The 12,135-nt window shown below is 40.5% G+C and overlaps 1 protein-coding gene across 3 annotated transcripts in view; it reads right to left on the reverse strand.

The window, feature by feature from the left end:
- TRAPPC10 (trafficking protein particle complex 10) overlaps positions 1-12,135 on the reverse strand; it is a 94,707-nt gene extending 82,572 nt beyond the window's left edge. For all 3 annotated transcript variants that reach the window (XM_008567700.1, XM_008567701.1, XM_008567704.1), the window contains exon 1: positions 12,016-12,135. In XM_008567700.1, coding sequence (XP_008565922.1) covers positions 12,016-12,082 — 67 coding nt within the window. In that variant the 5' untranslated portion in view covers positions 12,083-12,135. The remainder of the gene's footprint in view (positions 1-12,015) is intronic.

Here is a 12,135-nt window from a genome sequence, read left to right on the forward strand (position 1 = left end):
CCAATGACATTCTTCACAGAAATGGAAAAAACTATCTTAACTTTCATATGGAACAACAAAAGATGCCAAATAGCCAAAATAATCCTGAGCAAAAAAATAAAGCTGGAGGCATAACACTACCTGACTTTAAATTATACTGCAAAGCTATTGTAACCAAAACAGCATGGTACTGGCTATAAAAATAGACCTTCAGAACAGTGGAGCAGAACTGAGAAACCAGAAATCACCCCTCAGGATTACAGCCATCTAATATTGGATAAAGGCAACAAAAATCTACATTGGGGAAAAGACTGCCTCTTCAACAAGTGGTGCTGGCAAAATTGGATATCCAAATGCAGAAGAATGAAACTAGATATGCACCTGTAGTGGATTGAATTGTGTCCCCCCAAAACTCCCTGAAGCTTGAATTGTGTCCCCCAAGTTTTATGTATTAGAAACTTAGCCCCCACTGTGACTGTTAAGAGGGTGGGAAATCCTATTATGATAATGGAAAGGTGGAGGCTCGAAGAGGTGATTGGGTCGTAGGACCCTGCAGTAGTGAATGGATTAAAAATGGTCAGGATGTGGTTCTGAGGGGTTTAAAAGAAGAGAGAAGAGAGTCTCTCTCTCTCTCTCTCTCTGCTCTCTCTGCTTCCACCATCTTGCAACGTGAGACCCCTGAGTCACTCGCCACCACCAGATGGACTTTGGACTTCCCAGCCTCAGAAACTGTAAGCCAAATAAATGTCATTTCCTAGTCTCAGGTATTCTGTTATAGCAACACAAAACAGACTAAAACAGCACCTCTCACCATATACTAAAACCAAATCAGAATGGATTAAAAACTTAAGTATAAGACCTGAAACTATAAAATTACTAAGGGAAAATATAGGTGAAACACTTCAGGAATTAGGTCTGGGCACAGACTTTATGAACATGAGCCCAAAAGCACGTAATAACTTCGTATAGCATACATTATACGAAGTTATACGACCATTTGACTATTATGAAGAATACTTTTAAAATATTGCTGTATTAATTTTTCTTGTATTTTGGGAGGGGATTTCTCTATTTGTGAGAGTTTGAGAAAACTTTCCTAACTATGCATCCAACAATGGACTAATATCCATAATATACAGAGAACTCAAGCAATTATACAGTAAAAAAACAAATAACTCAATTAAAAAATGGGCAAAGGAGCTGAATAGACATTTTTCAAAGGAAGACATACAAATGGCCAACAGGTACATGGAAAAATGCTCAACATCACTAGTCATCAGAGAAATGCAAATTAAAACTACACTGAGATAACACCTCACCCCCATTAGACTGGCTATAATCAAAAAGATGATGAATAACAAATGCTGGTGAGGGTGTGGAGAGAAGGGAACACTCCTGCACTGTTGGTAGGACTGTAAATTAGTACAACCACTATGGAAAGCAGTATGGAGTTTCCTTAAAGAACTACAAATAGGTCTTCCACACGATCCAGCAATCCCACTTCCAGGTATATACCCAGAGGAATGGAAATCATCATGTCGAAGAGATACCTGCACTCCCATGTTCGTCGCAGCTCTGTTTACAATAGCCGAGACATGGAACCAACCTAAACATCTATAGATGGATGACTAGATAAGGAAAATGTGGTGTACACACACACACCACACACCATGGAATACTACTCTGCCATAAAAAGGAATGAAATTCTCCCATTTGGAACAACATGGATGAACCTGGAGAAACTTATGTTGAGTGAAATAAGCAAAGCACAAAGGGATAAATACCGCATGTACTCACTCATAAGTGGGAGCTAAGAGAGAAAGAAGGAAGGAAAGAAAGTCCACAGTGGTACACCGCACTTGCAGAGGGAGAGAACATACCTTGGGATACAAAGCTGGTGGGGATAATCGGGTGGGGGACATGGGGTACAAACACAATTTGTGGTAAGGTACATGCTGCCAGTATGGGTCTGGCCTTCACATCTTGAGCACGAGGGGTGACAATCAGCTTTGTATCTCATGAATATTCATAACCAATAAAAAAAAAGAAAGAAAGAAAAGAAAGACTGGCCAATTCACACAACTGTTAAAGTTGGTAAAAGATTTGCAGGATTTCTAATACTACTGTCTACTTTTGTACACATTGCACACTTCTATAATAAAAATTTGGAAAGTTACAATTTCCCATTTCCCTTATTCTTTCCTCTTTATTTTTCCATAGCACTGTCACCTAACATATAATCTATTATTTATTGTATTGTCTATCTCCTTTTGCTAGAATATAAGCCCCAAGAGGTCTGGGATCTTTGCTTACTGATGTAACCCAAGCGCCTACAACAGTGCCTGGTGTAGCAAGTGTGAAGTAAACATTCACTAACCGAGGAGTATAGCCTAACTCTCTCATACTCTACACCAGACAACCCAGGACCCCAAAGGACAGGATATGCTACAGCATGACAGTGCTGGGTATCAAGTTCTCAGAATATGAATTTAATTTTGGAATAAGATTACACTAAAAATTTCTAGTGTTTATGGCTGACTTACTCAGTTCTTGGAATGCTAAAGTAAAGAAAAGTGACATTTTAATTTTTTTAACTCTATGGCAAAGGCTTTCTTGAGGGATAATTCTAGGGACAAACCTCCCTCCCTTCCATGTGAGCAGATGGTGTCTTACTTCCCTAAGTATGTGGTAAAGCTGAGTGCTACAGGAGTCGTCAGACATCTTGATATTGGTCTGAGCTATGCTACTAAATACTAACAATCATGCTTAGGCACAGCAAAATTGGCCCTCAGCTCTCCAACTTCAAAACGACTTACAACAACCCTTCCTGCTGTTAATCTTGACATTTAGAAGCTTACTAACTGGTCCAGGTGAACTAAAAGTACCCACGGTGTGCTACAGATTTAGTAAAAATTACTACCCAAATGGGTTGTTGTCAGTTCAAACGTTCTACTGAAAATTTCAGCTCTGAAATTTATTCAGTGATGTCCAAATGCTAACAAATCTCAGTTAAAAATAAGAAAAGTTTCCAAACATATAGCCTGGTGAAACCAAGGTCTAAACCTGTTGTCCGTTTCATCATTTCTCTACCTACAATTTTTTTTTTTTTGATTTTGCAAACAAGGGCCTAAAATTATATTGAGAAATGGAACATCACGTAACATATGTCCAAAAAGTTGAATAAAGGCACTTGTTTCCCTAGGAAAAAAAATAATGGAGAAAAAGAATACAGAAAAGGTTCATCTTTTTCTATAAAGAGACCATCTTACCTTGTGCCAACATCGAGAGCCCAAAAGCCCAGATGTCAAGAAAATGATCCCTTGGTCAGGAGTACAGAGAGGACAAACCTCCAAAGACAGAAGAAACTATATAGAACCAAAGACATACAATGAACACTGGTCAATATGCCCTCGGTAAATAATGCAAATACTGTGGTTAGTGGGCGAATGGTGGCCTCCCCCAAAAGATTAATTCACACCCTAACCCTCAGAACCTGTAAATGTGATCTTATGTGCAAAAGGGTCTTTGTAGATGTAATTAAGCTCATGATCTGAAGATGTGATCATCCCTGGTTATCTAGGGAGGTCCTAAATCCAATGGCAAATGTCCTTATAAGGGACAGAAAAGAAAACAAATGAGAGAAGACACAGAGAGTGAGAGAAGATATCATGAGAAGACAGAGGCAGAAACTGGAGCGATGTGGCTACAAGCCAAGGAACACCAAGGACCACTGGGAGCCACAGAGACCAGAGGGCTTCTCCCTTAGAGACGTAGAAGGGAGCGCAGCCCCACAACATGTGGATTTTGGACATCTGGCCTCCAGAACTGTGAGAGAATAAACTTCTGTTGTTTGAAGCCACCCAGATGGCAATTTTGTTACGGCAGCCCTAGGAAACTAATACATGTGGTGTACAATACAAAAATAGAATGTGTATTACCCCAGCCAGGGCTATTCGAATTTATATTTTAGACATGTTTTCGGCTATACCTCATCAATGTCAAAGTAAGCACAAACTAATATGTAACTCAGAAAAGGTCAAATTACAAATAAATATATAAAAAAATCCTGATTAATAAACAGATATATGCACACTAACACAACTATGATAACCTTGTGTTGGACAAAGAGTTCTTATATATGACAACAAAAGCAAAAAAATCCGTAAGAGGAAAAATTGATAATCAAACTTCACCAAAATTTAAAATGTTTGCACTTTGAAAGACACCACTGAGAAAATGAAAAGACAAAGCAAAGATTGAGAGAAAATACTTGCAAATCATATATCTGATAAAGGATATGTGTCCAGAAAATACAATGAACTCTTGCAACTGAATAATCCAATTAAAAATGAGTAAAAAATCTGAATAAACATTTCACTAAAGAAGGTATATGAATGGCTAATAAGAACAGGCAAAGATGCTCAAGATCACTAGTCACACAATTAAAACCAAAATCAGATACCACTTCGCACTCACTAAAATGGCTATAATAAAAAAAACAGACGAGTATCACTAAGGATGTGGAGAAACTGGAAACTTTGTACATCATGGTAGGAATGTTAAACAGTTCAGCCACTTTGGAAAAAAAATTTGGCAGTTTCTTAAAAAGTTAACATATGGTATCATATGACAGCAAAGCTCTACTCCTCAAATCTTCCCAAGAAAAATGAAAACACAGGTCCACACAAAGACATGCAAGCAAATGTTCACGGCAGCATCATTCACAAAAGCCAAAAAGTGAAAACAATCCAATGTCCACAACTGGTGAACGGATAAACAAGATGTGGTATATCCACACAGTGGAATACTATTTAGCACTGAAAAGGAAGGAACTATAGATGGATGGTGCAACAAGGAAGAACCTCAAATACACTGCTGAGTGAAAGAAGCCAGGTGCAAAGACTACATATTACATGACTTCACTTACATGAAACGTCCAGAAAATGCAAATTTATGGTGATGGAAGGCACATTGATGGCTGGGGGTGGGGACAGTTATTAACTGCTAACAAGTACAAGGGAACTTTTTGGGGTGATGAAAATGCTCTAAAACTGAATTGTGGTGATGGTGGTGCAACTCTAAAAATTTACTAATAATCATAGGGCTGTACAATGACAATGGATAAATTTTATAGCATGTAGTTTAAAGCTCAACAAAGCTGTTTTAAACCCCCCCCCAAAACTATGCTAGTTTTTCTACCCAAACCATCAGACTGGCAAAAAATTTAAAAGATTAACTCTGGCCAGTGCAGTGGAGTACAACTTGGAGTAGTGCTTTTCACGGGGTAATTTAGAAGGCACTTTCAAAATTTAAATTGTTCTTGCCTTTTGACCCAGCAATTCCACTCCTAGATTCCATTCTTTATAATAAAAATGCATGCCTGCTTTGCTTATGCATTTTTAAGGTTTAAAGTTTAGTTCTGTAAAGCTAGAAATGTATCTTCATCCAAGGCTTCCTCCAAATGCCGGGTTCATTTCTCCCTCAATCCTAAATGTCCCACATCAGAAGTGGAATCAGTGACCCGAGAACACCTTGGTTTGGTCATAGTTAAATTTCTATTGACTTGTAGTAAAGACAACTTATTTGAACACAGCTCCCAAGGACCATTTCAAATATGCTCTCTGGCATATCAGTTAGCTTTGTTTCTTTTACTGGATTAACATGCATGTCCTCCACTCGAAAAGTCCAAACAGAGAATGCATTCATATAAAAAAAACTGAATGCTAGCAATTTACCTAAAAACAAGTCTGAGTAATCAGGATTCAAACTCTCCAAACATTTTCTTTTTTTTTAAATACTAAAAGATTTATTGTAGCATTTTTGTTACAACTATGTTATATTATAATACAAATACATTTGAAACATTAATACACGGAAACGGTTCAATCATTTAATATTTCTTTTGCAAAAAAATAATTTCATAATAATTTCCTACCTGTAATAAATGAGTCTGTTCTCATTTGGATCAAATCATTCATCCCGTATCTCTCAGTCAACTTGCTGGACCAATCTATACACTTGCCCATCAACTTTGTCCAAGCATTTTCTACAAAGCTCTTACTTTAATAAAAGCAAGTGTTTTTGTATGGCATCAAAAACTTCTAACTTAGGGGCCGGCCCAGTGGCGCACTGCTACAGTGCGCTGCTTGGGAGTGCGGCGGCGCTCCCGCCGAGGGTTCGGATCCCACATACAGACTGGTTCCCGCTCACTGGCTGAGCGAGGTGCGGGCACAACACCGAGGGTTGCGATCCCGTTGCCGGTCCGGTACGGGCGCGACACTGAGGGTTGCGATCCATTGCCGGACACGAAAAAAGACAAAAAGGAAAAAAAAAAAAAACTTCTAACTTATGAAAGGATTAAATAACATATAGCAGAGTTTTCCCTTAGAGAAATGCTCACTCATTTGTTTTATGCATTCAAAAAATATTTACTCAGCACCTATGTGCCAAGAATACAGCAATGAACAAAACAGATAAAGTTCCTGCAATTATGAACCTTACATTCTAGCCTGGGTTAGGGGTGGAGACAGACAATAAACAAAGAAAAACAAAAACAAATATTTATGTCAAGGGGTGCTGAGCCAACCAGAATGAATAAAGGCAATGGGATCCAAACGTAAGCAGGGTACAGGACATGGGCAGAGAAGGCATGGAGATGGAGTGGCATTTGAGCAGACACCAGAAGGCAGGCTAAGAACCACTATCTGCAGAAGTCAGGAGAAGAGCAACACAGGCAACAGCAGGTACAAAGGCCAGAGGCAGGTGCAGCAGGGGCTCAAGGTACAGCAAGGAAGTCAGTGTTGGGGGTAGGGGATCATGGACGATGAAGGGTCTTGGAGTCCCTGGAAAGGTCTGTGAAGGTTATTCTGAGAAGGTAACTAGCCACTGGAGGGGTCTGAGCAGAGGCATTACATGCTGAGTCTTCTTTAAGACTGGGTCTTAAACAGGGAGGCCACATAGCAGACCACAGCAGTGGTCCCAGGGAGAGATTCAGGGGGCTTGGATTGGGGAACAGCAGTAAAGGTGGGGAGAAAATTGGATTTCCGATTATTTCAAAGATTACAAAAAAGATATTTACTGATGGAATGAATGTCAGCTGTGAGAGGGAAAAAAGGAATCATGGATGGCTCCATTGATTTTTAATTTAAAAACAAATACTCTCTAAAACCAAAATACTATGAATATATTTAAAATTCACATTAAGGACAGATACAGAGAAAAGACTTGATGAAGATAAAGGGAGGAAAGAGAGAACCTACAGGAGACTCTGAGACAAGCACAGAGGCCAGCACTGGAACAGGTGAGTTCTGAACCAGTTAACAATTGTGTTGTCTTCTGGTCAGTAAGCCAAGTTCTGAGGCCACCAGACCTAGAGCTGGAGCACAGGAGTGGGAAAGTCACCCCTCAGAGATCAGCACGTGATTCCTTGTGAGACCACACACTTACACACTAAATTGGGCAATTTGTGTGAAGACACTGTTAACTAGCAAAAAACTTCTCTAGTACAAAAAGTCCCTTCCATGAGAAGATAACTTCAGCATTTTCTGTGTCTCCATGGGTGGACCACAGAATCACGTTGTCAGTTGGGAGGTCTCTGGAGGAAACATGAGTTAAAAACTCCTTTCTAGGGAAAGATTGGCTCATGTGTTATGGCAATCATACCTGATTATTTCAGACTCATCAGCACTTTAAAAAAAAAAAATCACACCCTTCAACTTCACTTGCATAAACCAGAATTTACTTTACTGGAAACCCTTCAGAAATACATTTTGTAAATTAGGCACATAAGCTGAAAAGAAAAGGAAGCTTTTCAATTCTAAATTATCAGTTCAAATCCACCCTAGAGCTGGGCTAATATACTAATGGCATCGGTTCCCAAACTGCATACCCAGGCTTCTCAAAGTATCACAGCAAAGTCGGAGGCACCAAGAGATACGTTAAATGTGAGGGAAACAGCCATGCTTGAGCTGTATTGACCCCACATGAGGTCCTCAGTTTCAGCATCAGATCGAGCTACACTTCTGTCAATGACATCATTATCACTGAAAAATAGGGTGGTTGCCCCTATAAAAGGCAAATACCCCCCACACACATCAAAGAGGGCAGCAGTGATCCCCAATCTGATTCCCAAGTTAGAAAAGCCATGCTATATCCAACAGACACAGCCACCCCATTAGTACATACTGGGGTTATCTGAAAATGATATAAAAATAGTTTTTCTTCCAATTTATATATTTTTTCAAACAGCTGTTAGGACATAATACTTAATATTAATTATTAGGACCTAACTACTTAATAAATGGAATTATTAGGTGCTCCTTATAGCCTAGAGGTGCCACGAAAAAATTACTGAGACACTGAAGACACTGTGAACAGAGAAAGTTTTGGACACTCTGCTTAGTAGCTAACATTTTTTGGCACACTGACCATATTCCAGGAATTCTTCTGAGCACTTTACACATATTCATTCTATTGATCCTGCATCAACCCTATGAGGTCCAGAGACATTACGTAATGTCCAAGGTCACACATACAAGACATAACTGTTTTTAACCATGCTGAGGTAGAAATAACATATAAAATAAAGCAAGTTAAAAGCACATTCAGTGGTACCTTTAGTCCCTGCCCTCCAAATATACTCTACAGAACTACTGAGATTTCCTAAGGGGAAACATGTCTCCCATTTCCCAGTCATTGGTTCACTGTTGACTTAAGAATTCCATATGGAACAAAACCTGCAATTATGTTCACCAATTAAAAAAAAAAGACATTTATAGTTATTTTTCTGGTAATGAAACCAATAGTTGTTAAATCACAAGCACGATACTTTAAGGCTTGGTGGAAAATTGCAATGTGCAAATTTAAAAACTTCAGCCTACAGAGGAAAAACCAGATCTCCAACAAGGTACAAAGCATTACAGATCTGCTGTTTTTGTTGCCTTTTTTCCCCTTTCAGAGTTTACAACATCAAATCTAAAACCCCAAATACAGAAATTCGGAAAAATGAAACAGGCAACATAAGATGTGACCAGTGAAAACAGATCGTTTGGATATATGTTACTCTTCAGACACATACAACGCCCAGTTGACAGTACAGTAAGTGGTATTTTAGGTATGATGCTGAACAGTCAACAAAGACACAAATCAGTGGAGTTACATTAACGCTGTCCACTGAGTGAGAGAGCTGGAAAAAAAGCATGCCCTTCCTAATACACCTTTGAGTCAGACACCTAAGTCTTTATTCTAAGACAGAGAACTGACACTGTGGTTGGGGAAAATAAATCTAAGCTAAAGCTTAAATTTTAGATCAAATGGTTCTGCTGGATTTGTTTCAGTTTCATTGGGTATTTTTCACGATTAATAAATTATACTATAGATATTCAAACTGCTATGATTAAGTAATTCATCATCCAACTCCATCAAAGTAATAGTTTCAAACTGTTCATCCCTGCACATTTCAGATACATTCTTCAGTGTTTACAAGCTTTAACTAGTCTCAGTTTTAAGCAGATCCCCTACTGAGGTAGTCCCTCTTAACCAGAAGCCATTAGGTGGCAGTTTAAGAAACTTTAATTATGGACTAAAGTCTATTAAAACTTTTCAGTAGATTCAAAATATTATTAAAATAATTCAGCAAGGTGTTCAAGTAGCAATCTACTTTATTTACCACTAATCTCTGGCAACTACTCATTCTTGTCATACTCACATATAAACAGTTCCTAAATTTACTTGAACCAGTTATAGTCTATATACTTCTCAGAAAAGTCTACTCATAATTCATTTTCACTGAAGTAAAATGTTCTAAATTCTATGAAAAAAATTGATAACAAGCACAGACTTTGCTTTCATCTTAAAATGAACACAGATCTGAAGTAGTAACATTTGAAGTAATATGTAAATAGACTTTTGAAAACAAAAATGTTCCATACTAAGATAACTATGTACATAACATTTAAAAGTTCTGAAGAGTAAATTAGCCTCTGAGTGGATTTTTCTTCAAGTAACTTTCCTACTGCCTTTGGCTGCACTGTTTATACAGCTTCTCTCCTCCAAAGGCAGACAGCTGCGGAGGGGGGGGGGCGGGGCGGGGGGGGGCACTACAAAGAAGGTGCAAAGTGGAGCCAGGACAAGGGCTTCCTGAAGCTCTAGTCCCAGATATACTGAATGCAACTTCAAGAGTGAAATATTCAGTCAGCCTTTCTAACAGTTGAAAAAATCTTTACTTTTACAGTTATCTTTTTTATTTCTCAAGTTAACTTCCTCTGAAATTTTACTAAAGCCACTTTTCTTTTCTAAGACTCCAATGAGTGAAAGATTGTACCTTATAAGACTCTGACACCATCAGTAAGATAATACTTATTCCTTATGCTGCTTTAAACACAGGGCAAAACCTCCACCAATACACAATGTTCTAATAAATCTGTAGGAAAGGAAACTGCATCCTTTAGCCGTCTGTTATGTGCACATGCATGAAACTAAACACTAAACACATGTCACAAACACTGACTACCAAGATAATGAATGTTACTCCTTCAGTTATGGTTGACTCCAATACAGCCATAGGAACTTTCTCTTCAGAAATGTATTTACATAACATCTATAGAAACATATTGCTGTTGAAATGTAAGTAAGCTATGAGATAGGAGATATGATTCGGCATGTGGGTGCCTGTATAAGCAATAAATATTTATCCAGCACTCACATTGTACACAGCACTTCGGGAGAAAAATTTTCATGACTTGGAAGACACTGAAACCTAACATGAACTGAGCAGCATGGCTTCATCTTCCCCAAGGATCTGAAAGCCCCTGGGAGTTGCAGGGCCTCCAGACCAATTCTACCCACATCTGTCCTCCCAGACTGAAAGGTGCAGAGTGGGTAAGACTCCCAAACGGTTATTGCTGAACTATGCAAGTCTCCCAACTTTAAATGACACACGGCCCACTTCCCTAAGAAAGTCTATCATCTAAAGATGAAGTAACAAACAAATTTTAAATACAATTTCTCAGGGATCTGACAAGAGGGAACATACAAGAAGCATGCCCATTAATCAGGAAAGAGAGAGAGGAAAGGAGAAACAGGAGAGTGCTCCAAATCTACAGAGTAATCTACTCTAGCATAGATTTTTGGAATAGAAAGAGTGCTTCATTTCAAAGCACGGAAGACGATTTGAAAAAATTAACTGTACAAATTCATGAAATACAGAATACTGACAAAGGTCAAAAATCCAAATAGTTTGAAATACCTCTCAACAAGTCATGAAAATGCAGGCTAACATTTCAACACTTCCCATAAGCTTAGCTTTTTTAGAAGTATTAATTCTAAAGTCACACTTGTAAAAATGAAAGAAACTTTTACTGTAACAGAAAAAGAGCTCCTTTGTGTATGTATTCAATGTGGGGGTCGGGGGGTGGGGAAAGGGGAGAGGTTACCAACACCCAGAGAGTCAGCAGTCTAGCTCTCCATAGTGTGGAACGCGCCAGAGAGACGTGTTTATGGTGGAGCAGCTCACCAAACCTCCCAGAGTCTGCTTCCCCATCTATAAAATGGTTCGGCGCTCGCCTAGGGGCCGCGGGGAAGACTCGAGCAGACAGAGCGCGTGGAACTAGTCCCGGCGCGCAGTCCGAGCTCAGGGCCCGTGCAGCGCCGGCTCGCCAGGCCCGCCAGGCCCACCGCACCGCGCGGCCCACGGTTACCTGCAACTCTCACTGCTGACCCTCAGCGTTTGCGGCTCGGGGAGCCCCCAGGACCTTCCTACGGAACCGGGGGACAGAGCGCCCGCCAGGCGAGAACCGCCCGGTCCCGAGGAGAGCTGCCCGGCCAGGGCCGGACGGCGCAGCGGCCCCGCTCCTCGCCCCCGGCTCGGGTTCGACTGCGGCCGAAAGGGCGGAGGACTAGGTCGGAGGGCTCCCGGCCGAGAGGTCAGAGGCCCCGCCGCGGCCGCGGCCACACCTCCAGGAAGCGACAAGGCCCGAGCACGCAGGTAGGGGGCTAGGAGGCAACGGCCGCCGCCCCCTCCCCGCTCCCGGGACTCACAGGTGACGATGGGCTTGTTCTCCATGGTGTAGATCACCGGCGGCAGCGGCTCCTCAGGGGCGGCCATGGGCGATCGGAATCACCGGCTTGGTCCCCCGCGCCCCATGGGCAGCCCCGAGG

Source organism: Galeopterus variegatus, unplaced genomic scaffold, assembly GCF_000696425.1.
Source record: "Galeopterus variegatus unplaced genomic scaffold, G_variegatus-3.0.2 Scaffold336, whole genome shotgun sequence".
Taxonomy (NCBI): Eukaryota; Metazoa; Chordata; class Mammalia; order Dermoptera; family Cynocephalidae; genus Galeopterus; species Galeopterus variegatus.